This window comes from Pantherophis guttatus, chromosome 1, assembly GCF_059756535.1.
Source record: "Pantherophis guttatus breed Tessera chromosome 1, ASM5975653v1, whole genome shotgun sequence".
NCBI classification, from domain to species: Eukaryota; Metazoa; Chordata; class Lepidosauria; order Squamata; family Colubridae; genus Pantherophis; species Pantherophis guttatus.
This window is the reverse complement of record NC_142063.1, coordinates 268,608,278-268,635,962: the sequence shown is the minus strand read 5'-3', so window position 1 is coordinate 268,635,962 and position 27,685 is coordinate 268,608,278. Positions and strand designations below refer to the sequence as shown.

Sequence of the window (27,685 nt, the reverse complement as noted above, 5' to 3'; positions counted from 1 at the left end):
ACGCAAGATCCACAACTGCGCAGGCGCCTTCCTCCTATATTGTCTTTGGATTGGCTTGCCTCCTGGTGGAGGGCGGCGCTCCGGGTGACGTCAGGTGGGGCGCGTCGACGTCAGAGCGTGGGCGGTATGGCAAGGCTTCGTCGTTGACAGTGGGACGGGGATCCGAGATGGGCAGGTAGGGGAGGAGGAGGAGGAGGAGGCGGCAGGAGGAGGAAGAGAAGAGCGGTGGTTTGGGCCAGCTTGGTGCGTGGTTGCGAAGTCGGGGCTGGAGGACCTGTCGCCTTGCCTAGCCGGAGAGATCCCCTGAATTAAGGAGTAATATTGCCAAGGATGCTCGTATAGCTCATTTGTCCATTATTGTATAAGGATAGCTGTAATCAGCAATGATAGACTTGACTCTATCCGTTTGCCTAGACTATAGAGCGTACCCTTTTCATTGTGCCGCGCACCCCTAAAATTAGGAGAAACGGGGCGTTTCTATGCTGTTTTTGCGAATTGCAATCTTTTTTTGCCCCTTCGCTAAAGGCTAAAAAGCGCCTTGCGTTCTGCTGCAATTTTTATTTCCAAGTGTGTGTACTTGTTAAGGCGTGTTTTATTTCAGAGGGAGATGCGCAGTGTTGTTGTTTTTTTTCCCCTGAATAAAATATTTCTTTTTTTCCTAGTGAATGGTGGTTCTTCGAGTATGAAATTAGTCACCCTTCCCTCCCACAACTCTTGGATCTGTTCTCAGAAACACATCTGCAAGGCAGTTAATCAGGTTGAGCTACAAGTCACTGCAAAACTGAAATGGTGGTTGTTTTCCAAGAAGTCAGTGCCTTCCGCTGTGCCCTTAAAACCCACTTTTTCCAGCAAGCCGGGCTGGTTTAGGAAGAAATTTTTTAAATGTTTAATTGGTTTGTGGTTTTTTAAATTTTTGGGCCAAATTTATATAGATTTTAATTGTTTTTAATATTTGTATTTCATGTTTTTAATTCTGGCTGTGCACCGCCCTGAGTCCTCAGGGAGAAGGGCGGTATATAAATTGAAAAGAAAGAAAAGAAAAAGAAGTCAGATGGCATGTATACCAACAAAGAAAGCTTCATTTGCTAACTGGGCTGCAGTTTATTTTTTATAGTTCCATGGCTGTTAAAAAATTGTTAACAACATACAGTGATTTTTTTTAAAAAAAAAACTTTATCTTCATGTATGGCACATTTTAGGTATTTTTAATGAGTCATTTATTAAAACCCCAGATTTATTCAAACATTGTAGATTTATACTGAAAATCTGAGCATTCTTTGTAGTTACTGGACTAAGGACCATCTTTCCTTATTTTACCCTAAGTTATTGAGCAAAACTAGTTAATATTAAGTGTAACATGCAGACTCCCCAAATTGGGTTAGTTGAGTAAAGTGGTAAAGTTAACCATGGAATAAGCAGCAAAGTATTGACAGCATGAGTTAGTGGTATAACAGGAGGAAACACAGGATTTTTTGAATCAAGTGATATCGTATCAGTAGAACGCCTTAGCACAAAAAAGCTTGATTGGGCTCTCTGCTCTATTCCTTGTAGTGAATCTCTGCACAGAATTATCATTAAGATCCAATCATTTTCTATGGTTCCAATAATATTTCTATAGATTGCCAGCAAACTTATTAGATTTCAGTGAATTTCATTGGGTCTCTGAACCTCTCTTTTTTCCAGTGTAGGTGGACAGCCAAAATAATTATCTTATTAAAAACATACAGTGAAGCAAAATAGATTATTTTGGATTGTAAAATGAATTGCATCTCTCATTTAAATTCAGAAGGGAAAGGCTTTTTGAATCAAAAAGTTTGGAAAATGATATAATTCTTTTTTCCTTTGAAAGACACCTGGAGGTTTGTTTTTTTTTACAATCATGAAATCCTCTACTAGCAATATGTTTTTGGAAAGAATGCTATGTATTAGACTAGGGCATAACTGATTTACAAAATAATTTTTAAAATCCTGTTGATGTGCTAAATCAGTTTTTTGTACCTTTACAGAATGTCTCTGGCTGCTTATTGTGTGGTTTGCTGTAGAAAGATAGGAACTTTAGGTTCAACATGGAAAGTTGATCAATCATGGAAAGATATCAGTAAGTGCAATTCTGTATTTACAAGCCTGACTCTATCATTTTATTTGAATGATTTCCCAGATAAATTCATCATTTGGAGCTTGCTGCATATCACTTCTTTGCCTACCTAGGCAAATTATATATATCTATTTGAAAGTTTTATTAAGAATAATAAATAATACAAACTAAAATAGAATGAAAAAAGGAAGAGAAAAGAAAAAAGAAAAGGCTAAAAATGCAAAAAAAAAAAGGATAAAGAAAGATATGAAGTGGTTGTTTTTCATTTTCTTCATATTTCATTTTCTTCATTGTGATAAGTACAATTAAGATTTAAGCTATTTCTCTAAAACTGCATTATGACACACTTCTTTCTATAATCTGTCTAATCATCAACACCATAAATCATGTTTTTTTTACACAAAAAGTCCATAAGGGGTGGAAATTATATTCTTCTTAGAGATAGCCTTTGGTGAAATATTTATCACCATTCCATAGAATTGATGAAGAACTTTTGATTTATTGGGGTTTTTTTCCTGTAAAAGGAAATATATGTACTAATGGGAATATAAAGTGTATTTGAAGGTAGCATCTCTGAGCAGGATCTTAGGATCTTGCTCTGCATCACTATTTAAATATTTAAGCCATATTTAAGAATGAGTTGAATATTTTTCTAAACACAAGGTTGAAAAGTTTATTTTTCAGCACATAATATAAAATGATAGCCATCTAAAAAAGATGTGAAAGAAATTTTAGACAGAAAAATGTTGATAAGGTCATCTTGATAAGAATTAATACTGTACCATTTGATTTTTGGAACTAGTAATATAAATGAAACTATGATTTCCAATGATGAAATCTGTTTAGAATATTTTATTAATCCAATGCTATTTATTCCATAATTTAAAACTTTTCAGAATGGTGGTGGGAGGATCATACCTACATAAAAGGCTAATGGAAGAAACCAATGTTGTAGATCTAATTTTGTACAAGTTTTTTCAGAAGTAAATTCTTCTTAATTCACAACTTGAGCTTTGTTGCCAGGTTAGTTTGCCAAATTGTGTGTTCTCATCTGAAGGATGCTTCCCAGAAATAATCTCATCAAGTTGAGTGGGCATAGTCCCAACTGTAGAAATTTTTTAAAGTGGTTAGACTTACACAGAGTTGTCACTTGCTCCCTAAGAAGAAAGATGTAGTTTTGCATAATCTTGAATAAGAATTAATTAAATCACCATTAAATTAATTATTTAGAGCCTTACCTGAGGCTTAAAGGCTTGATAACACTACCTCATGCTCTTATCTATCTGGACTGCTCATCCAGCAGGCTATAAATATTTAAAAATTATACACTTTGGGGCTCTGAGTATGGGAGCTTTTTGTAGTGTTGTGGACCCTGCATTGGTTGCCAATTGATTTCGGGATCCAGTTTAAGGTTCCGGTTTTTATCTATAAAGCCCTTCATGGCTTGTTACCTGGATATATTCAGAACCACATTCTCCAGCCATCTGTGGTCCAATCAACTAGCTACAGCAATGAGAAACTGATATGCATCCCACACTTTCAGGAACTTGGGGGGAGGGGGCTGAGACGAGGCATTGCAGTGCTGATGTTATGGAGAGCAGTCTGATTCCCTCTTTGCTTATTTTCCACAAGCTGTTAAGGATTGAATTACTTTGTAGAGCCTTCCCCTAATTTATTTTAATTCAGTATTACCATATTTTTGTTCTCTTTGAATTATGGCAGCATTGTTTTTATTTTTGCATGGGCTTGTTTTATATTCCATTAGTTTTGTATGAGAACTTCCAAGAGTCTTTTTTTATTGTGTTGGCATAAAAACAGTTAATAAATAAGCAATATTGAAATTAGAAGTTAAATGGACTCACATATATTTATTTTAATAATAACTAAGTACAGTTAGCTTAACCTCTGTATATAACTCATTATTAATGTAATGTTTGTATTAAAACATCTGATTTTGCACATGCAGTGATACTGAGCTTTTAATTTTTAAGGAAAAATTATGAAGTTAACTGGCTCACTTATTCTGGGGTAAGTTTTTATTGGCAAACATCCGTTATGTTTTTAGAATAAAACTAAAGAATCATAGTTTGTAGGTGTTTAATGTGTTATTTTTTTTCAGCTGTTCTGGTGAATATATATAGTATGTCGTAACTGTTTAAATGCTGTGTATATGGTAATGCTGACAATATTATCTAGTACTGAAAGCGGGTGCAGAATTAAATATGACTCTCATTAATATATTACATAATGGTCAATTCCTGCATTATTTTATCATTTAAAATTTGGGCCCTTAAATATAAGCTATGTGAATCGGTCATTCCTGAAAACTTTAGAAATTGTGAGTTTTGAAAGAATTGACTCCCTTCCCCTCCCCTATCCTCCCCTCCCCTCCCCTCTCCTCTTTTCTCTTGGTTTCTAATCCACAAACAAGTTTTGCCTTTCCTTATTTGAAATCTAAATTTAGAAGCAGATTGTGTTTCCTGCTCAGTTTCATGTATTTACTTATTGTTTCCTATATTTATAAAACAATAAAGATTGTGAGATGATAATTTAGCGGCTTGTGCTGATCTGAAATACTCTTCCTGCTCCATCTCTGCATGATTTACTGCCTTGCTACTTTCTAGCATCAGGATATGATTATGGGATAGACCATGGATAGAAGGTAGCAAGGAAAGTATCCCACAAGCATATCTTGATTTGCCTAGTTTGGATATCAAGAGGAATCAAGAGAGTTCTGCTTATGGGAGAGGGAGAGAGAAGAAAGTGGGGAAAAGGAAGTGAATGGACATTTCTTCTTGATGCTCTGTTAATTTGGCTGTTTTCTTACATTACCTGAACTCGGTAACATCAGTGCTAGAAGGAGTTAGGTAGTGTTTGCTCTCACTTTTATATACTCACTTTATAATATATAAAATATATACCATGTTTCCCCCAAAATAAGACATCCTCTGATAATAAGCCCAATTGGGCTTTTGAGCGCATGGCAATAAGGCCAAGCGCTTATTTCAGGGTTCAAAAAAATATAAGACAGGGTCTCATTTTCGGGGAAACATGGTAATATATAAAATGAGAGCAAATCCTGCTCTCTTCCAGCACTGATGAAGTTACCTGGGTAATGAAACATCTGCAAGAAAACAATCAAGCTCGGAGAGCACCAAGGATCCTTCATTTCAGCGACAAATATTCTCCTTTATCAATACATTTCTTCTTGTTTCTTAGACTGATATGTTCTTTTTGATCAGGAGTTCAGGGCAGCATATATAGAACGCCACATTTTCCCCACCAAGAGGAGGAAATTCTTCAGCTGATAAAACTATGGACAAGAATTGCTAGCTTGGATCAGAAGTTAAAATTTTAGAAAATAGAGATGGGTTCATTTTCTACCTAATTGCAATCAAGTTTAAATTTGTACTTTAATGCTTACACTAATATGTGTCTTCTGCTTTTTTAAGTGGTTGTATATTTGTTACTTATGAAGTTCTGACTTTAAGAAAATTGTTCAGTTTTGATACCCAAGTGGTACAACAAGAAAAACTGAAATCCTACATCTACTTACAAACAGTTTCTTTAGATCAAAGTGACTATCAAGGTAAGAAAAACTAGGTTATTGTTGATAATTGAATGAATTAGAAACACACCTTGAGTATAAGAAATACTAATTAAGAACTAGTATATTCATCCTGATGCATAAGGAACAACATTATACTGGAGATTATGGAAGAAATTTACTCATGTTCTCTTCTATTATTAGAACTTTACCAGATTTTCTGTTTTTTTTCCTCATAAGAATGTTTTTCTCATTTTTTAATATTCTCTTCTACTGAAAATTTACTCAGCTAGGACTAGGATGTTTTCTATATTCTTTTAAAATCCAGTTGAATAATTATTTTTCTTTCCTCCTTGTGTCTATTATTAATAAATTGTATTAATAAGAGTATGGCTATCCATATCACAAGCTTGATTTGGTGATATCTCTCCTATTCCAACAAATAGCCCATTCTTAGCAATCCTCAGACATTTCTGAGAGCAAGTCAACACTTGATCCTTAGCTGGCGAACAGTGTTTAGTTTGGTATCAGAGACATTCCTTTTTGGCTGGTGATGCACCGTTTCCCAATCAGAGCCTCAAGGTTTTATTTGGAAGGGGAGGCTGCAATATTAGGAAAGACACAAATGGCATTCTCTTTCTGCTGAACCTAACAGGAATTTTTATATTTAGAGAGCCAGGGAGATGGCCTTGAAGCAAATATTCTGAAACTTATATAAACAAAAATGAGAGAAGCATTCCTTTGGTCCTGGGGAGGGAGATAGTACGGTATTCAGAAGAGACTTAGGCTGAGTTTTCCCTGACTCACTGGTCATAAGGGGAAGGGAAGAGAAAGCACAGGCAAACTTGCAAAATTGTTTACTAAGGCCCACCTCACTCAAATATAGTTCTAATTCTTCCTATAGAATTGGTTTCCTGCTCTGGTCTATGTATAAGGATGGACAATATATCATTTGACCAAAATGGACTTTTTATTGCTTTTGTAGGAGTGATATATCAAGTGAGAAAGAAGCTTCACCGAGCAGCCAAGAAAATTATAGAAATGCATGCTCGAATTTTCCAAAAGCCCTTTGATGGTAGGTTTGGTAAAATCTTTAGGAATGTCATTGTCAACTTGCTGTAATCTAAAACTGTTATTTTTTTTTAAAAGCAGAAGCTCTGTACCTTTAACAGTTCATACCATGCAGAAACTAAACAGATGTAGCTTTTTCCATTCCCTCCGCCCAATGCTGTTTCTGCATATTGGGAAATCAATAAATTTCTCCCTGTCATATATATATAATTAAAGTGCAACGCTGCCATGATCTGGCTGATATTCATTATCTGGAACAGTGACTTAGTCTTTGGAATTGGCTCTGAACATGCTAGTTATGCTTAAATGTTTTATTATTCTTAAGCCAATTGCTATTTCATAAATAAAATATCTTGTCAGTGTTTATTCAGAGTTCTAGGCTTAAAATCAGGGCAATAGTAAGAGCCAATTGTTCAGTCAAGTAATGTGCTTCACTGGATGCATTAAAGCAGAGACTTGATTGCTATCTGGCAGGAAAGATTTAATTTGGATTCCTACACTGAACAGGTGTTAACTTGAAGGTCCTTCCTACTCAGGGATCCACAGTGTTCTCACTAGGATGCAAAAATGACTTTTGGATACTTAAATGTTGTATGGAGTCAAGTCCTATTTATTGGCTATGGCCACTAAACTTCAGTTTCCAGATTCAAAACAGTCCGGTCAATCGTTTATATTAAGAAAAATATCCTTCAAGTCAGACTTGATACTAATGTACAGCTTTCTTGACAACTTTAACGGAATTGTTTACGAGTACCTTTTTCTGGGATTGTAACCCAATCTTGACTGTAGCTCTAATGTTCCCTGAAGGTGTATCATCCAAGAATTTACCTGCTTAGTTTGTTAGATTAGTCAAGATCAATTAGGTATTGCCACCTAATTGTGGATCCAGGAAATTGCCCGCTTTAAAATGTTACTCTAAAAATATGATTTTTTAGTTACAGTACTGCTGATAATGCAAAGATGGAAATAAAGTGACTATAATAATCTTGTCCTATTTTATGTTTGGTAAAGAACGCTTCAGCACACTTGATGCAGAAGAGTGCGATTATGCCTTGTGGCTGCTTGTGAAAAGAAGTCAATCAAATGATAAAATGGTCCGATTACAAGCTGTGCAGGAATTGGCCGCTAATCGTTACTGGCATGGTAATGGTATCTATTAAGATAGCTACAGAGTTCTTACTGTTGGATCTTATCTCTTACATAGTACTACGAAAAGAATAGCCAATTGATAGCAGCACAATATATCAAAAACCTTTCTTATACAACTTCCACAGACTAAATAGAAATAATACAAGAACCCATTTATTTTAATTGGAGCTTGTACTGGAGAACCTTTCAGTGATTAGGACCCTCAGCGTGTTTGTTTCTTGGTTTGCTGAATTTCAATTAAGGTGTGGGGCTAACACTTGACAGTAATTGGACACTCACAATTATTTAAAAACAGTAGAATCCTTTCAATTCTGATATCTTACTTCGGCAAGAACCAGTGGATGGATGTTTTACAGTGAGAGCTCAGACTTCCTATTGGAAATGCTGTAAGAATGCTATTGCTGTCCACAGGACTCTGATTTAAACTGGCAACTTTTGTTTCACAATACAAACTGCAGGTGTTAACAGCTTTGTTAATAGTGTTACAGCTAAATCCACCCCACCCCATCCTGTCTTTGTTCTTCAAAATTGGGAAATTATTTACTTCTGCCATCCCTAGGTAGGTAGTCCCTTCCAAACAGATAGCTTATCCTCATTGGGGTTTTAATTGCAAAGATGTATTGCTTGTTTATATAGTTTTTACTAAAAATATATTTCGGATTAGTGAAAATCCTAACTTTATATTTGTTTTAGTACAGATTATCAGTACAGGACAGTTGCCCAAACAAGCGACCAGAGAACTGCCATTGCTTTAGCTCGGAGTAAAGACGTTGATCTGAGATTTTTCCTGCCTCCGCATCTTTTACTGAATCCAAAAGAGGTATGTATAATAAGAACCGATCAACCTTTACTGCAGCAGCTTCTTTTATGTAGATACTTGAAAATTAGTACTTGGGAATTGATTGGGGTAGGTAGTATAATGCAGTTGCCGGAAGGCATCCATATGGACAGGCATACTTTTAAAATCCTTTTTTTATTCAACCTTCCCCAATCAAATGCTAAGAGGAGAGGCTCTTTGCCTGACTTAAAGGGCTCCCAGGGGAAATTGGTCTCAGGAGGGAGAAAGGCAAGAAAGATCCAGAGGCACAATAACTCAGAGGGCTGTGTTCTGATTTGGGCTTCTCTGCTCTGTATCTAATCAATCTCTGAATGCTGGTCCCCGAGGCTTTTTTATCTTAAGTATTTCAGTCAACGAATAATCCAAGCGCCCTCTAGGTGCCATGAAATAATTTCATAGGATGATGATCTCCTGGGAGACTGACAGAAAGTCCTGTCAGAAGTAAAGGATGAAAGTCAAGGCAACCTCTAGCCACCCCAAGGGCATCATGTTCAGGAGAATAATCGGTGTCTGTTTTTTTTTTTTTCTGCTAGTAGTCCATGCTGGGTGGAAGGGAAAATAACAATAAGACATCCAACAGTTGCTGTCTTGAAACTACCCTGCCCTAGTTTGTTTCAGGGCAGCAACCTTGCCTGGCCTTCTTGGTGATGTGTGATAGAGGTATACATTGTGGGTGCAGTGCAACTTACAGTATGCCAGTATAGTTTCCTCTGGGTTTAAGGATGGATGGAAAGCTCATGAATATGACTGTGAGCAAGAGTGCAGGGGTGTCATTGGAAGGGAGATCAGTGTCTGAGTAGGGGGTCTATGACAATTTGTTGTGGCCAACTCGCCAAGATCAACTCACCACGGCCACTCGCTGTGGAACAACTTGCCACAGGACAACTTGTTGCGGGACAAAAGTTACACTAATATGAAATAAATGGTGGAATAGAATCATTAAAGAAAGGATGCAAAAGAAGGGAAAGAATGAAATGTGAATGGCAAAAATTAAAATAATTTTATTTTAAATAATTAAATAGAATTGTTAAATTGTCCCACAATGAGTTGTCCCATGGCGAGTTGGTCATGGCGAGTTGGGAGTTGGCTGTAGCAAGTTGTCCCATTCCCCTGAGTAAGGAGTTCACTGGAGGCACAGTAATAGAAGTCATGATCTTAAAACCCCGGACTTGGCCTTGTGGAGTTTAAGAATGGGAATTGCAGTGACAGGACTCAGGACTACTGTCTTTCCCATGCACAGGAGTAGAAGAGATCAATATTTGTAGGAATGAAAGACTCCTAGAGGCAAGCTCTACCATTCCCATTCTGAAAACCCTCTAAAATCAGTCTGTGCCACACTTTGGATTTAATTCAGAAGAGATCCTCTGGAACACGAAATATAAAGCCAGTTCATGTCTGTGATTGCAGCTGATTTCCACAAGACTTCTTCTGAACTGCTTCCAATGAATGTCACAGCCTTAGCCTAAAAGAACTAAAATTTACCTGAAATTGTGCCACTGAAATTTTGTTATTTTGCTGCTGAATGTTGGCAGCAGAATCTCAGGGTGCAGAGGGCCGCATGCTGTCCATCCTGCCCCATGACATGATATAGTTCTCAGTTAATTTCAAATACCCTTTTCAAGCAAACAGCTCAGTTTGCTATGTGAATAATCCTTCATATGTCACAAGAACTGATGTTTGAGAAAAAGAGAGAGACAAATAGTTAGCTAGGTGGTTGGTGGGAGTTAACTTTATGTCTGTGCAATATCCTCTGGTTATCTCTCCTGCCACCTTAGGCGTACTTCCCTAATCAGAATGTGCTTGAAGGAATATGGTCTCCACAGAAAAGGATTGCATCCCTAATCTGGAACTTTATAGACTAAAACTCATGCTGCTTCATACTATAAAAACATTTACAAGTCCTAGTTTTTTGATGTGAGTCATTCATCAACAACATAGAGTAACAGGAATGTTTGTGGTTTCATATTTCAGACTTGTTGCTTAGAAGATGAACTTCGACTGCTACTGGCATCTTTACCTCAAACAGATCTTGACCCGTGTGTACAGTATTTTACCTCTTTAGCTTTAAGAGAAAGCAGCCAGACCATAGCTGCCCAAAAGGTATATTATCAAAACTTCAGAGTTCAACATTCTAGTCAACTGGGTACTTAGAACTGGCATTCTATTTGTGTGTTTCCTCATTAATGTATTGTAATTGTGATTCCAGTTTTAGTTTGCATTTTTACAGTATTTTAGCTTTGTACACTATGTTGGGTCTTTTGATTTGTTGGCCTAGGAAGCCGGAGATAAATCTATTAAATCCTCGATATGAAAAGTGACATATTCTCTGAATATATTTGAAGGTGGAAAATGAAATATTGGATACCATGATTTTATACTTTGGTTTTTACTATTATTTACTTCTCAAGTAAACTGAAGACGAGTTCGACTGTTATTCTGTCTTGGCAGTAAATTTCTAATTTAGAGGGTTGGTCTGAGCCAGCAAGAATGAGAAGACCGTAATAAATATTTGCTTGTTTCCAGCTGATTACATATTACAGTTATATCAGTTCCTTGAATTGACTGATAATGCAGAGTAAATTCTTATTGGGATTTATTTACTGGAAAAAAAATTTCCTTCAGAATAATCAAATGTTTCTTTATAAATATTAAATTTTCATATCCCTTTTGAGTAGTTTGCCTGGAAAGTAATGTTAGTAGCAAGAATGCTCCAATGGCTGTTACGATAGTGATACTTCTGTCTTGCTGGTCAGTATTTTTAAAATGGTTCAAAGTTACAGCATCTTTTCTGTAAAGTGAGACATGGTCTTGTTTCCTTTGACCAATTAGATACACTGTACTCTTTATGCTTAATTTTTTAAAAAATGTAAAACTCTACACATTGTTACAGAAATGTTGTTGTAAACAAACTTCACATTGTTCATTCTGTTATTCTGAAACTAATTTTCGACTTGTTTTTCTTCCAGGGGGGCTTATGGTGTTTTGGAGGTAATGGTCTTCCATATTGTGAAAGTCTTAGTACCATACCGGCAAAGACAGTGGAACTCTTCTGTCTGCAAGCTTTAGTGGAACATTCCAAGGTAATGCAGCAGAAACACCTAGCCTGAGATTTCTCAGTCTGGGCCTAGAGCCCTCTTTGGAGCTCAGTAGTGACAACAAGCTGAAAATAAGATCAAGGAGTTTGAAAATTATTCATATTTTTTATGATAATAGGCTATGATTTTCATTTTAAAATAGATGAAAGAAATATTTTCCTGTTAAATGAATGGTCCTTTTAATCAAACCAGTTAATTTTAGCACTATTAATTCTGGGTTCTGCCTCTACCCATACTTGCTGCTACTTTGTAAACAGTTGAATTCAGCTATTTGTAGCCCTCTCAGACTCAAGGTAAAGGCATGAAGAGAAAATCCCTGCCCAAGCCTTGTTAAAAACCCAAGATAGATTGTAAAATGTGTAGGTACTATTGTACTTGCCATATTTTTTGGGGAATATAAGGCATACTTTTTTCCCTCCTAAAAGAAGCTGAAAATTTGGTTGCATTTTATATTCCCAATGTATAAGTATAATTTTATTTCTATACCGCCCTTCTCCCGAAGGACTCAGGGCGGTGTACAGCCTATTTAAAAACACAAGACAACCATCAATTAAAAAATTAAAACTATTAAATAAATTCGGCTCAATTTAAAACCCCAGAAATTTAAAATACCCCAATTTAAAATTATTATGTTGATAGCCCGGCCTGGCGGAACAACAGGGTAACCCTGCCCACCCGCCAGCCCCCACCCTTCCGCCTCCACACGTCCTCTTCCTGGCTGCAGAGATTGCTACCGACAATGGCTTGTGTTTTTGGGCTCCACGCATCCCGTTTTCAGTCTCCCCACACTCCGTTTGAGAGCCCTTCAAGACTGTGGGGATCACCAAAGCACATCGCTGCCGATCACCACCCGAAAACACGATGCGTTTGGAGGCTGAAAACGTGACGCGTGGTTCCCAAAATGGCTACTCAGAACAGCTGCTGCCTTCTCTTACCCCTTCTGCGCTTCGCCTGCTTTAGTCACTGGAGCTCCCTCTGACGATCAACTGTGCTTTAGAAGCTGTTTTTTAGCCCCAACCAGCCCCAACCTCAAAACCAGTGAGTGAACTAATGTGCTGAACTGACCAGGCTAAGGACACTAGCCAGATGAATACCTGGTAGACAGAATTTTTTTTTTCTATTTTCCTCCCCCAAAACTAAGGTGCATCTTATACTCTGGTGCGTCTTATACTCTGAAAAATACGATAAGTCATGTTACCGTACTGTTAATTAAGCCCGTACTTAATTAATATGGACTGTGTAGGCATTCTCAAGTCACTTTTTATTTCAGTGTTCAGGTAATCCCAGTGACTCTTTGTGCATGAAATAATTTTATATTTGATTTGCACACTGTTCAAGTGCAGCTCATCACTGCAATTCCTGTATCATTTCAGATCCCTAGCCATTGTAATAAAATTGAAGCAAATAAGGGACTTCAACTCCTGCAAAAGTTGTATCACCTTCATAGAGATTCTCACAAAATACAAAGAAGTATCATTCACATAATTGGAAATATGGCACTAGACGAACGTCTTCATGCATCAATAACACGTGCAGGTAGTAGCAAATGTTGTTATTGTTAATTGGAAAAGAATTATTAAAATATTTTGTTGTGTGGTTTTTTTCCTCACAAGAGTTATAGGAAACTAAAGTTTTGGAAACCAATACTTTAGAGTTGAGATTTAATTATTTAATATTCCAGGCAATTCATTCAGTTAGTCAAATATATATTCTCATTGGTTGAGCATAGTATAGAAACGATACATGGATGTATATTGAATTCATCTTTGGAAAAAAGGAAATGATCAGAAACTACATATACTTCTGCAGTTTGTGAGGCAGTATATTTTTCTTTTTAGGATCCCTCTCAAAAAAGGGAAGAAATTAATGAATCAAATAGATGAATGATTAAAACAAAGGTTTTCCTGACAAGGATGACTTTATTTCTGGAAGGGTTTTTATAGCAGAAAGTTTGAGTAGACAGTATATATCTTACCCATAGGGTGGCATGGTGTGTCTGTCTGTCTGTCCGTCTTGATATTGCTGCATGAATTATTGGTTATAATCAGTCTTACATCATATCCTCAAACACGAACAGGAGAAATTAAATTTTTAGACTTCCAGTTGCTAACAAATAATAATTTTGCAGAGAATTGCCAGAGAAAATGTGGGGAAAAGCAAGTCAGTATATATAATACAGTACTTTCCTACATATTTATTATTTATATTAAATATACCTTCATTAGTAGGTAACAATGACACCAATGTTTTATTTTAATTCAATGCTAGGATGGGTTTCTATGCTAGCAGCTATGATGAAGTCTCCACGCATCATGGAATCCTCTCACGCTGCAAGAGCCTTGGCTAATCTGGACAGAGAAGTGGTGCAAGAAAAGTACCCAGATGGTGTATACATTTTACACCCACAATGTCGAACCAAGTAATCAAGCTCTATCTTGTTTACATGAAGCCTGTTTTGCAATTCAGGCTTATTTGTAACCACAGTTTAGCAAGATTTGATCTACTGATATAGCGTATTCTTTGCAGTGGAGCTGATTCAGACCAGTGGTGGGTTCCTCCCAGTTCCGCCCAGTTCTGCTGAGCTGGTAGCGGTGACAATATAATGTCACCGAACCTATTCTCCCACCCCCCGGTTATTCTTACCTTTTATTTGGCCCCACCCCCAATCTATTGCTGCCTCCCAAGTCCCAGCTGATGGGCTATAAGGGAAAAAACTGTTTAAACTCTTGCCGTGGGGCTTCAAAGGGGCGCCCTACAGCTGATCAGTGGTAAAAGGCAGTTTGGTGGTAGACCAGTGCCTCCAAAAACAAATGAGTAGACCGGGCCTGCAAAAATAAATGGGTAGACCAGTGCCTGCAAAAATACATGAGTAGACCAGTGCCTGCAAAAATAAATGGGTAGACCGGTACAGCTCTGCAAGCAGTTAAAAGCCTGGTAGACCAGTACCTCCACTAAATCCTAAAAAATTGTCACATGACAATCAAGCTACGCCCACAAAATAAGCCACGCCCACAGAACCGGTAGTAAAAAATTTTAGAACCCACCCCTGGTTCAGACATCCAGTTGTAAGAGACTGACTAATGAATCATCAAATGCTGCTGTAACCATGTATTCCAGCAGATTAACAGTTCGGCCTGAGGAATTGTTTGTGCAGGGAGAAGTTTTTTCTTTCTGTTTTCCCGTCCTATATTCTGAGTGGAAGGAAAAAAATTCAGGGAACTGTCATAAACTCATTGAGATTTTCAATATTGCCTTGGTGCATAGACAGCGAGGGGGACTCGGTGGCTCAGTGGCTAAGATACTGAGCTTGTTGATTGAAAGGTCGGCAGTTCAGCGGTTCAAATCCCTAGTGCCACGTAACGGGGTGAGCTCCCGTTACTTGTCCCAGCTTCTGCCAACCTAGCAGTTCGAAAGCACGTAAAAAATGCAAGTAGAAAAATAGGGACCAACTTTGGTAGGAAGGTAACAGTATTCTGTGCGCCTTTGGCGTTTAGTCATGCTGGCCACATGACCACGGAGACGTCTTCGGACAGCACTGGCTCTTCGGCTTTGAAACGGAGATGAGCACTGCCCCCTAGAGTCGGGAACGACTAGCACATATGTGCAAGGGGAACCTTTACCTTTATAGACAGCGAATGTTTTCAACCTTAGCGAGGTATTCACTTGGTATTCACAGCATGGATCAAATAATTTAAAAGCAGGACAAACCTTTTGCATTAATCTCATAGATGTTTGTCAACATTTGTAAATTGCTTTGGCTTTATGTTTAGAAGTTTACCTTTCAACTGATGTCATCATACCGGTGGGGGCGTTAGGAGATATAAGTCAACATTTGGTTCCTTGCTCTGGTCTGGAATCTAACTTAGAATAATTCCATCAGCTTTGGTCTCTACCATTACTAATAATTTTAGCTGAGAAGAGATAGGAATTATTGCATTTAATGGAGTGTTAATTCTTTGCCTAGATCAGTGTTTGGCAGTTTTAAGATGCATGGACTATAATTCCAGGAATTCCCAAGCAGCATGTTGGCCTAGATGCTCTCATTAATAATGGATTTTTCTTTATCACTTCTCTACACTACCAGCGAGCCCATTAAAGCTGATGTCCTTTTTGTTCATGGCCTTTTGGGAGCGGCATTTAAAACATGGAGACAACAGGACCTTGAGTACTCTGCAGATGAGAGAGACATGGATGCGGAAGATGACTACAGTGAATGTTGGCCAAAAGTAAGAATCGTTAACCACATCTCTTGAGTTACAACAGGAACCAGGACTGCCAGGATTGCTATTGCTAAGCGATGAGATCCTGTGACATCATGTTTTACGACTGCATAGTTTAGCAATGGCAGTCCTGGTCACTGGTTGCTTTTGAAACCCAAGGACTAACTGGGTGATGATGAGGATGAGGATGATGTCTGAGTAAATCTACAGTTATATTCACAATCTAAGACTGGAAGAAACTTAATAATTCAAATCCTAACCAAGAAGCTAAGGATTATTAAAATTGCATCTAAGACTATAGGTAGTTCCAAGCAGGGTAGGTTTTTTTGTGTGAAGTGAGGATATTCAGGTCTCATAGATTCAATATTTCCAGATATCGAGAAAGTCACCTAGGTATTGCTCTGAGGGGTCCAATTATGATTGCTTTAACAATGGATTTCTTTTTCCATAAGCATTTAACCTCAGTGAGTAAGACCCAGTATTTCATAATTTTTTCCAGTTGTTTCTCTGCTCTGTTATGCATAAATAACAGAGAATAGCATTCGTGTGAACAAGTGTTTATTGAGAAGCACCTATGTAATCATCAGCACATCAGACTATCACTTATTTGCTTCTGTACATGTACATCAAGCTTCTCTCCTGATAAAGCATTTTCTTTTTCCCTTTTATTATACTTGTACCCAGAAAAGGTATCACTTCATTGATTTCTCCTTTAGAAGAGTAACAAGTCATAAGTGACAGTTTGATATTTTCTAAAATACGTTTTGAAGCTTGCTAACATATCCAGATGCAGAGGCTTTGATTAATTGGTAGGGATCCACACAGAATTGGTAGGGATCCAAACAGAATGATACCATAGTAACATTGTCTCCTAGAAGAATGAAATGAAAACTTTGGCCCTATATTTATGGATTTAAGGCACCATGGTTGTTTATAAGACTAATGCTGGGTTGCTGAAATTAAGGTAATAGACACTGCTAGCAAGTCACTTTAGATGATATATCCTGCAATCTTAATTTACTCCCCTGATTCACTTGGCTTGCTTGAAAATTTGTTGCTGGTCTTCATTGCAATACCTGAAGCCTAAACACTTATCTGAACACAATTGTTTTCTGTCTTGTTTTCATGTATTCTAAATTTAGACTTGGTTAGCATCTGACTGCCCATCACTTAGAATTATTTCTGTGGAATATGATACCCACCTTAGTGACTGGAGAACCAAATGTCCCGTAGAGAGCTACAGGTAAGGAATAGGGGGAGTAGAAACCTGAAACTGTGTTATGTTTTTGTACACATAATCTTGTACATTTTAGATGTGAATATAATGCTTGTATGTTAACATTATAATATTAATATTTAATACTAATGTTATATAAGTTTATTGTGTCATGAGCAGTCTAAATTGATATCTGCATTTGATTAAGATAACAGATTGATCCTATTGTGTAAACTCTAAAAGAGCCCTGCCAGGATTGATCAAGATCAGTCTTAAAATATGTAGGTGGATTTATTCATTGCATTAATCCATGATTTCTTTAACAAAATTTAACTTTGTTTAACGAAATTGAATAAATTTTGGCAGAATTGCTATAATCTTGTCAAACCCTTTTCAATATACTCCTAGTGCAGTCACATATATAGATAGTGGTTGCTTCCTGAAGAATATGTAGGGAGACTTGATATTCCCAAAACAGTGATTTTTTTTGTCCCAGTTAATGTGATCATGTGCTGCCAAAATTGCTCCTTCAATTCCCCCAAAAGGAGATTTGACTTGGATACTACTATAGCTGCTGACTTAATCCAGTATTTGGAATAGAGATTCTTTGATATTCATATTAATCTAAAGGGATGTAAAATAGCCGTTTAATAACAGGGATGTTAAATAAGTACTTTGAATACTTATTTAAAGTATTAAGTAATGCATTAATTTCCATGTTTGTGACATGGCTTTTAAATATTGTGTTTTACATATCAATCAGAATCCCTAGTGCATACCAGAAAACATGTTCTAAGATAACCATATATACACATCATGTGAAATACGGCATATTGATCTGATTATATGGATGCTAACCGTTGTTTTAAGCAAGATTTGACTTAAAGAAAACATTTTGTACAGCCAGAATCTGCAAGATCATGGAATTTGCATTAAAAAAAATAAGTTTTTTTTATATTCTTGCATCAGATCTTGGCATTCCCACCCGAAATCTCGCTAATCTTGCTTAAACCTGAGGAGATTTAGTGATTCCATAGTAATTGTTCATGTTTTTAATTAAATTAGAGTCTCATGAGATCTGTTTGGAAGGTCAAGTATTTTATAGTGCCAATAGGTACTGAGTTGTTGACACCTGTTTTTTGTGGTGTTCTTCTACTCTTGGTAAGTTTAAGATTTGTCGACTTCAGCTCCCAGAATTCCCAGATAGCCTGGCCATTGCTAAATGCTTTAGAACTTGAAGAACACAGTCTTAAAGTTGCCAAGATTGGGTGGGAGACACTGTTCTAAAGCTTTCAGTAATATGGGATATTGATCTACTTATAAGAAAAGTTTCAGAACTGCTACCCTAACACATGCCAACATTTTCACACAGTTGGATGCTATGGGGAAAAAGATAACCTCCTTAAGGAAATTTAAGTAAAGCTGCCAAAAAATAATCTGATTCTTCAGAATATGCTGCCTTGCTATATTTGCCTCTCTTGCTTTCTTTGCTGTCTCATCTGCAGAGAATCTCTTGCATATCGAAGTACTGAGCTTCTCAAGAAACTAAGAGATGCTGGGATTGGAGACAGGCCTCTCATATGGCTATCGCATAGCATGGGCGGTAAATTCATTGTCTTCTGTATCAATTTTAAAACGAACTATTTCAAGCTTGTTAGCCCTGTAAATATAGTACATTGCTTCCATTCGAAGGCAATGTTCATAGGATTCATTTGAGCCACATAGAAAGCAATCTCCACGTGGATTTACGATAATAGTAGTGCATGGGATGTGTGTTTAGATGTGGTGTGTTTTCAGTCGCTAGTAAATGTTCAATGTGCTGTTTGTGGATTTCCAGTAGCTCTCTACTGAAAATTCTGATTTTTATACCTAGATACCACTCTTGTCAGAAAAAAGTCTTAAAAACCTCATGTGAATGACTAGTTACCGACCTCCTTCCCCACTGATACTATGGAGTGTTGCTATCTGCCTCTTTAGCATGTTTGTATTCAAACTTTAATGAGCCCAACTTCCTTTAATTTTTGGCACTCTTTTATTTCCTAACTGCACTGCTTACACAACCTAGACCCTTCATGTGTTCCAATACACCCTGTTGGTAGATTTCCTTTGCAAGCATGACAGGATGGTAAGCATCTCTTTGAATACTCCTCTCCTCTAAGCCCTTTTTTATAGTTTCCAAAGTGTCTGCTGAAATATTGGGGGGCTGGGGGCATAATGAAAGCATCGATGAATTAAATGTACATGTCCTTAAAGTACCGTGTTTACCAGGAAACAATATCTAGAAACTAAGCCTACCTTGACCATTTAATGAACAAATGAATAAATAGTAATTCGGTTATCTCTCTACAACCTCTGTGTCAGGTTTCGATGTCGTCTCAAATAATCACTTCAACCTGCATTTACTCTAGTGCTGACACTCTGCTTGTTCCCACATCCATTCCATTGGAAACTGAGGCAACTTTTAGCAGTGGCTTTTTCCCTGTAGTTCTTTCAGTGTATTTGTTTGTAGTTTTCTGAGTATTGACATTTCAATTTCTGGGCCTTGGCTCTTTCCTCTGGCACAGGAGGCAATCCACCATATATCTGTCAAAACATGAGATCACCCTCCAGCAAACCCTTGTTCTTCCTATAACCCACCACCTCTTAAAAATGAATGGAGAAGCTAAGATTTCACATGCACCGACTTGGAATGGTTCTATCTAAAAATGTCATATTAACTCCACAGTGCCAATGGGCTTTCTAGATGTGACTTAAAGTTCCTCCATCCCCTCAGTCTGTTTCTGCACTTTCATGGCTGTTTGTCTGAAAGCCAAGCAGAGAGATTCAGAAAGGATTTGGAAAAGAAAGTTATATTATTTTTTAATGTGACTGCTTTTACATTGTCTACCAGGAGGCACAGTGTGACCCATTTCATCTTACTGGGGCTCATCTGGGGAGCCAGATTTTATTCTATGGCCTTCAAAACCCTCTACAAGGAATTGGACTCTTTGACCGTTGCACTTTAGAAGATTATATACAGCGCATTCAACTTTAGTTATCCTAAAATATTAAGATCCTAGTTCCTGGCATTCAGCAGTTTACAGGAAGGGATATATAGAAGCTGTCACAATTGTACACACAATTGTACACATAGTCCATTTTCCCTTAAGATATACATTATATGTCATGTGCCAGAGATCCTATGTTATGTCAACTTTGCATGGCACATGACACTGGTTATTTGCAGGACCACCTCTCCTTAAAACTATCCACCTATTCCACTAAATCATATAGGGTGCGCACACTCCATGTCCCCTCCCTGAAATCTTGCCATCTCGTGGGACCTCAGAAGCATGCCTTTGCCATGGCTGCCCCTACCCTGTGGAATACCCTTCCTGCTGGTGTTTTTCCACAGGCCCTCCACCCTTCTAGCCTTCCAGAAGGCTGTTAAGACTTGGTTTATTTGTTTGTTAAGGCCTGTCTGTCTGTCTGTCTGTCTGTTTATTAGTCACCTTTCTACACTGCCCATCTCCTTCAAGGATCTTCCATTTTACTGAGACGCTGGGATTGTATAATAGGAGGCATGAAAGAAGGATAGCTGAACCTGCTGTGGGTTTTTGTTTTATTGTTTTTATTGATTTTATGATTATTTTATTTATTAGCTTTATAGTTGCTGTGAGCCACCCAGAGTTCCTTAAGATGGGCAGCCATATAAGGCTTCTAAATAACTGTACCGTCTGCATATAACCAGACTGGGCTAATGGCCAACTTGGTGTCTCTTGCACTTAGTAGAGGTGGTCTGGGGCTTGTAGAAAGAGGCCTTCCTTTTCCAGAGGAGGAAAGATTGACTGACCCTCCTTTTCTGTAAAGAAAGCAAGCCAGAACGTCTTCAATGAGTTGTGGGAGAGTGATTTTTCTGTCTTGTATCTCTGTAATAAGCATCACAGCCCTGCATTGATCCCATTTCATGGAGGCTTTTCTTTTCAGGCCTCCTAGTCAAGAAAATGCTGCTGGATGCTTCCATGGACCCTGAAATGGCTTCTATAGTGGACAGCACACGGGGAATTGTATTTTACAGTGTTCCTCACCATGGCTCCCGGTTAGCTGAATATTCCGTAAATATTCGATTTCTGCTCTTCCCTTCTGTGGAAGTCAAAGAGCTCAGCAAAGGTTTGTTTCTTTGTGGGTAGTTCTGGAAAGTGTATATTTAAACATAGCTTTCTTTTCTATAGCTCTCTCGCTGTGTGTGTGTGTGTGTGTGTGTGTGTGTATAAATATTAACAATAAAACCAAATTATTTACACTAATCAAAGTAACACTGAGGTTCATTTTTATTTATTTCTTTGATGGAGCTTAATGGAAATGCAGTTTTCTTGGCAATATTTTTGGAAGTGGTTTGCCATTGCCTTCTTCCTGGGGCTGAGAAGGAATGAACTTAAGGTCACCAAGCTGGCTTTTGTGCCTAAGCCAGGACAGAGCTCAACTTTCCCTGTTTTCAGTCCAGCATCTTTATCAGTAGAATAAATTCTTTGAACTTTATTAAGGCGATCTGGACAGATTTGTATCAACAAGTGAGGAGAAGGAGCTCCAGTGAGAAATGAAAACCCTTTGATCTTGACCCTACCTAGGTAGTCTTCTGTGACAATGAATCATAGCATGACCTCCCTGTCAAAAGTCTTGGTGATGGCAGATTTACACAGAAGAAAATGTTCTTTCTGATACCCTTCACTCAAAATAAACGTGAAGCTGGTTCAACTATCCCAGTAAAGGGGTTGCATGATGACAGTGCCCAAAGTCTAGTAACATAGATGTGATCAGAGATGGGTTTCAGCAGGTTCTGACCAGTTCTGGAGAACCGGTAGCGGAAATTTTGAGTAGTTCGGAGACTAAAAATTCTGACTGGCCCCACCTCCATCTATTCTCTGCCTCCCAAGTCCCAGCAGATCAGGAGGAAATGGGGATTTTTCTGTAACCTTCCCCTGGATTGGAGTGGGAATAGAGATTTTGCAGTATCCTTCCCTGCTACGCCCACCAAGCCATGCCATGCCCACCAAGCCACACAGTGGTGGGTTGCTCCCAGTTCCGGTTCGGCCGAGCCAGTAGCGGTGATGATGTGACGTCACTGAACCGGTTCTGTGTGACTGGGAGCTGGGCCCTCCTGCCCACCCCCGCTTTAGTTCTACCTTTATCTCTTGGTTTTTAGCCCAGCTGATAGGCGTGGCAGAGTGGATTGCCACACCTCAGCTGGCCAGAAACCCAATGCGCTTGCGCGGGGTGCAAGTTTGGCACTCGTGCGACCAAAGTGAGCGCACGTGTGGCGATCGCACGCAAAGCATGTGTGCGAAGAGAACCGGTAGTAACACCGGTTGGAACCCACCACTGAAGCCACGCCCACAGAACCAGTAGTAAAAAAATTTAAAACCCACCACTGGATGTGATGTAACAGCCAATTCTGTAATATGAAGCATGTTTCACATGGTTAGACTTGTAAGAAAGGCAGGGGTGAATGCATGAATGCCAGTTTATGTGGAACTAGTTAGAAATTAAGACCCCAGAAGACTCCAAATTCAGACATTTTCAAGACAATTTCAATTCTATCCAGCACTGCTTGAATTTTAATTCAAGAGTCAGAAGCACTTTAGTTGTCTCAATTAAACTTAACCTCTACCCATAGGTCACTGTTACCGCCAGCCACCATTCAGAACCTCTGCAGTATTCCTAGAGAAAGAGGGAGGTAGAGTTGGATGACATCCATGTTCTGATTCCACTAGACTCCAAAGCTATGTTTCATGTAAATACAAGAAGCCAGTATAAAGGCCTCTGACAGAGTCCCATGGCATCACTTTCAGGACCTGCCAGTTCAGATTTGAGGTAACCCCAATATTTGCTCCCAGACCACATCAGGAACTGTGTGAAACAGATATTAAATAGGAACACAAAAGGGAATTCTAGTTAACTTCAGACGTATCCTCAATTCAAATTTAGCTGAAGTGTAATTTCATAACACCTTACCTGTTACTTATTTATTACATTTAAACTGAGCAGCTGTGGTTCTGTGTCACCCGCCCACCTACCCCAATTTATTGTGTACAGGAAGTTCTGTCCTTGAGCGCCATAGTCTACTTCTCTTCCCTTGCATTCCTGGATAGAGGAATAACTTAGACTTGGACATAGATAGATCTATTGTAGGTGGGCTATTTTGTTTATTTTCAGTAGGAAGCTACTGAATGCTTCCGACCATTGGGACTAGAATTTTCCTTGCTAAGTGAGGGGGTTGTTAAGTGAGTCATGCACCATTTTACAACCTTTTTGCTGCTGCTGTTAAAAAAAAAGTACGGCAGTTGTTAAGTGAATCATGCAATCATTAGTGAATCAGGCTTCCCGGATTGATTTTGTTTGTCAAAAGCCAGCTGGGAAGATTGCAAATGGCAGCCACATGACCTTGGGATGCTGCAACCATTTTAAATACAAGCCAGTTGCCAAGTGTCCACATTTTGATCATGTGACTCTGAGGATGCTGCAACAGTTGTAAGTGCAAGGACTGGTTGTAAGTCACTTTGAATGGTCACTAAATGAATGGTTTAAGTTGAGGGCTACATGTACTTCACCAGAACAAATAGAGGCCGTGATTACATCTAGCCTTGCTTGTATATATACCGGACTGGCACTCATCCTTTAAAATGACAGCAGATGCCACCTTTCTGAACCAAAAATCCATCTGCCATATGAAAAATATTATACGTAAATGTAGTTCTCTGCCTGACACCCAATGTCTAAAATAAGAAATCCACATTTCATTTTTATGCGTTTTTCCAGATTCCCCTGCCCTGAAAGCACTGAATGATGACTTCATCTCATTTGCCAAGAACCAGAACTTTCCAGTGTTAAGCTTTGCAGAAACGTTGCCAACACGAGTTGGCAGAATGTTGAGTCTGCATGTCGTGCCAGTGGAATCTGCAGGTTTGACAATCCCAGCATTCCCCTTCCAAAATGTCTGGCTTCAGTCATTTATAACAGTATTTCTTTACCTCAGCAACTTTAAGATGTGTGGACTTCAACTCCCAGAATTCTGCAGCCAGATGGCTGCAGGATTCTGGGAGCTGAAGTCCACACGTCTTAAAGGAAGGCCAAATTAGACATCTTAATGAAAAGTAAATGAGTTTTTTTTAAAATTTGATTTATATGCCGCCCTTCTCCAGAGACTCAGGGTGGCTTACAGTGTGTTAAGCAATAGCCTTCATACTTTTGTATATTTTATACAAAGTCAACTTATTGTCCCCACAAACTGGGTCCTCAATTTACCTACCTTAGAAAGGATGGAAGGCTGAGTCAGCCTTGAGCCTGGCAAGATTCGAACTTACTTTAATTGCAGACAGCTGGTGTTAAATTACAGTGCTTTTAGTCTGCAGAGCTATCCAGGCTCCTGGATAGCTGTGGAGTTAATGGGAAAAGTAAAAAAAAAAAAATATCAAAGAAATTAATTATTGTCTTCCAGTTGAGGAACACTGGATCCACCATCATTACACCTCAGGTCCCATGGGAACTTGCTATCTCACCTTTTTTCTTTATATGTCCATTACCTACATTTTAAGTAATGACACATTAATTTGAACATTTTCACTAGGACAGTTTCTGTATCGTCAAAGAAAATGTAGTTCTTTAGAAACAATTGGGAATAGGAGGGTTGGATTCACCCTCCATTTGAAGTTATTGCTTCTGGCTTTTCTATGTTGTGGGAATTTTTATATTATATCATTTTATTTTATATTATACAGGTAGTCCTCGACTTAAGGTCACAATTAAGTCCAAAAATTTCTGCTGCTCAGCAAAACAGTTGTTAACTGAGTTTCACATCATTTTACAAGCTTTCTTGCCACAGCTTTTAAATGGATCACTGCAGTTGTTAAATTGGGCTGGTTATTAAGTGAATCTGGCTTCCCCATTGGCTTTGCTTATTGGAATGTCACAAGAGGTGACCACATCAGCCTGCAGCTGTCATGAGGCACGTAACCATGGGGATACTGCAACGGTCATAAGTGTGAAAAACTGCCATAATTCACTTTTTTCAGTGCTGTTGTAACTTTGAATGGTCATTAAATGAACGGTTGTAAGTTGAGGATTACCTGTATTTTGATGTGTAATAGTATGTATGGCCTGAAAATGAGGCGCAGTTTTTCTTTTAATATGCATTGTGTAGAAAGGACGTAAAAAGTTATTTCAAACCAGTGCACATAATTCCCCAAACAGCTAAGACATAAATTATGTACAACATCCTGTGAAACAGCTTATGCATTACTGCAGCGGAAATAAATTTTCAGGTCTACTCCAATCTTGTTTTATACACCAGTCTAGAATTTGGTTCAAACATCATCTTTTAATTGTTATCGATTCTGATTTGGAGACAGATCAGACAGATAGGCTACCATCTTGCTTAGAGACCCTCGAAAGCAGGAGTTAATGAATTGGAGAAAAGCCTGAAGGGGAGGCGTGTTTATGCAAATCTTAACTCAGTCTTTGACCAATGACATGAGGACAACCCATTCAATGGATTCTATAGCAGCGCAAGGGAGAAGTGTGTCTTAATGCTCTTTGCTTTCATGTCTGTTTCAGATTTGGGCATTGGAGAACTCATTCAGGTAGAAGTTAGCCACCTCAACATTTGCAAACCGAAAAACAAAGAAGCTTTCCTGTATCAACAAACCTTAAAGTTTATTCAAGATTCTCTAAAAAGGGAGCTTGGAAATCACTGAACTGCAACGCTGTGCATATTTGTTGTTTTACTGGAGCAGTTACACTAACTTTTCTTTGAATCTGGGCCTGTCCTTGGCAGGGCGGCTGTTTTATTACACACAAGCTGTTTTTTTTTTTTTTTTTTTAACATTGTCTAATGGGAAACCGCAGGTGTATTTCTGGGGTTGTATATTGTACAAAGCGTTTTTCTTCATTTTGAGTTCCATTTAATGTTTGACAAGGAAAGTTATCTGGGCTCCTAGAAGGTCTTTTCATTGTTTTGTAAGCATGTGTTTTACCCAAAGAGATCTTCATTCTCTGCTCAATATACTGTAGAAACAAAGCTGCTATGCCATTAATGATTATCTTATACTACTTTATACTACTAGTGGGTGGGGGCACTTGACCTTGTATATACTGTGCATACTGGAGAGCAAATGCACTAATACCATAAATCTACTCTCCCATGCTGATGTACTGATACACCCACATTGCATGATATCAAGTTCTTTATGGACATTCTGATATTTTAAATACAGTAGAACATATGTGTAATGACCAATGAATCTGGACCCTAACCTGTGTTTTTGCAACTGGATGCCAACAGAAAACAAGGGTATACTGTAAATCTGCTATTGTACAGTGTTTGGAAAGCTGTTACAAGCCCAGAATTATTTACTCCAAAGAACTGAACCAGTTTCTTAATTCCATGACGACAGATTTTCCTGTGGTCATCTTATACCAAAATGCCTCATGAAGTAACAAAAATTCAGAATTGTTGCTCAATTCTGCATAGAAGGCTGGATTAGTCAAGGGCACACTCGAGATAAATCACAATTATGTCTTTACCACTTAAATTTTTGTAAAACTCAGAAGATAAAAATTCAGTCTCAATGTAATCTGAATAGCCTGCCAAATATATATTGCTATATTGAAAATGCGAAACACTCCAGGAGGGTAGAAATTCTTCCCTTTGGCTGGTGCCATTTAAGTATTTTGAATCTTAAGTAATATAATGTATAAAGCAGTTGTTCAGTTTCAGCATGAAGCCAAACCATGGCTTTATTTTTCATGTAAATGAAAAAAAAATCTTCCTGAAGATTGTCCTGTTTTTATATTCCATTTGCTTAACATTCCAGTGGTAAAACATCTGCCATAATTGTGAGTTGGAAGCCACCACTGATATTGTCAGATGTTTCAAACCATGGCATGGAGTTATATAGAAAACCTTGGTACACCTTGTCTATGATTTAGAATGATAAATTAAGCCACTATATTTGTAGCAAAGCAGATTCCTTTTGTAGACAAAGGGGAAATGGTTAGCCATATCAATTGGTTGCATTTCCTTGTGTCAAAAACATTTTGTAACTTTCAGAGCCATCTGAAGTATATATTCCCATTGCCACCCCAAACAGCATGTAATTTACCTACTGTAATATTTTTTGTGTGTACTAAATAGTATTTTGTGTATACTTTTTCAGGCAACTCTTGATTTTTTTTTACTACTGTAGCTGATTAAAAAAGGGCATGTCGTAAACATGAAAAAATACTTGATCATTACATTGCTACCTACAGTTATAACATTACACATTTAGAAAAAACCCCACCATAAATTATTCTTCCAGAATAAAAACTTTTCAACAAGTTATCTATCACTAGGCAATTTATACATAATGAAGTAAACAATATGTGAATTACTCATGATGTCAAATCTATGAATACTGTTGTATCTAAATGGATACATG

The 27,685-nt window shown here is 38.0% G+C and overlaps 1 protein-coding gene across 6 annotated transcripts; it reads left to right on the top strand.

The window, feature by feature from the left end:
* Window positions 1-99: 99 nt before the first annotated feature.
* Window positions 100-27,487, top strand: SERAC1 (serine active site containing 1). 6 transcript variants are annotated; one of them, XR_015731434.1, is made up of 18 exons: window positions 100-175; window positions 2,007-2,098; window positions 4,087-4,123; window positions 5,548-5,684; window positions 6,628-6,717; window positions 7,725-7,856; window positions 8,561-8,682; window positions 10,672-10,800; window positions 11,667-11,780; window positions 13,169-13,331; window positions 14,064-14,214; window positions 15,880-16,021; window positions 17,158-17,258; window positions 18,737-18,834; window positions 21,198-21,380; window positions 22,885-23,081; window positions 24,027-24,170; window positions 25,821-27,487. XR_015731434.1 is itself a non-coding variant. In XM_087882869.1 (18 exons), the coding sequence occupies exons 3-18, from the start codon at window positions 2,008-2,010 to the stop codon at window positions 25,958-25,960; spliced, it is 1,974 nt and encodes a 657-aa protein (XP_087738995.1). In that variant the 5' UTR covers window positions 138-175; window positions 663-757; window position 2,007; the 3' UTR covers window positions 25,961-27,487. The 6 variants fall into 6 exon arrangements, 4 of the variants coding, with proteins under 4 accessions (XP_034284452.1, XP_034284456.1, XP_034284454.1 ...); XR_015731435.1 differs by having other exon boundaries at window positions 118-315; XM_087882869.1 differs by lacking the exon at window positions 22,885-23,081 and adding an exon at window positions 663-757 and having other exon boundaries at window positions 138-175.
* Window positions 27,488-27,685: the final 198 nt, after the last annotated feature.

What these genes read in the sequence shown, in the direction of transcription:
- SERAC1 (XM_034428561.3), top strand. An exon ending in GCTATCGCATAGCATGGGCG is followed by an intron (nt 18,835 to 21,197) that starts GTAAATTCATTG and finishes TTTTCTTTTCAG; the next exon opens with GCCTCCTAGTCAAGAAAATG. An exon ending in AGTCAAAGAGCTCAGCAAAG is followed by an intron (nt 21,381 to 24,026) that starts GTTTGTTTCTTT and finishes GCGTTTTTCCAG; the next exon opens with ATTCCCCTGCCCTGAAAGCA.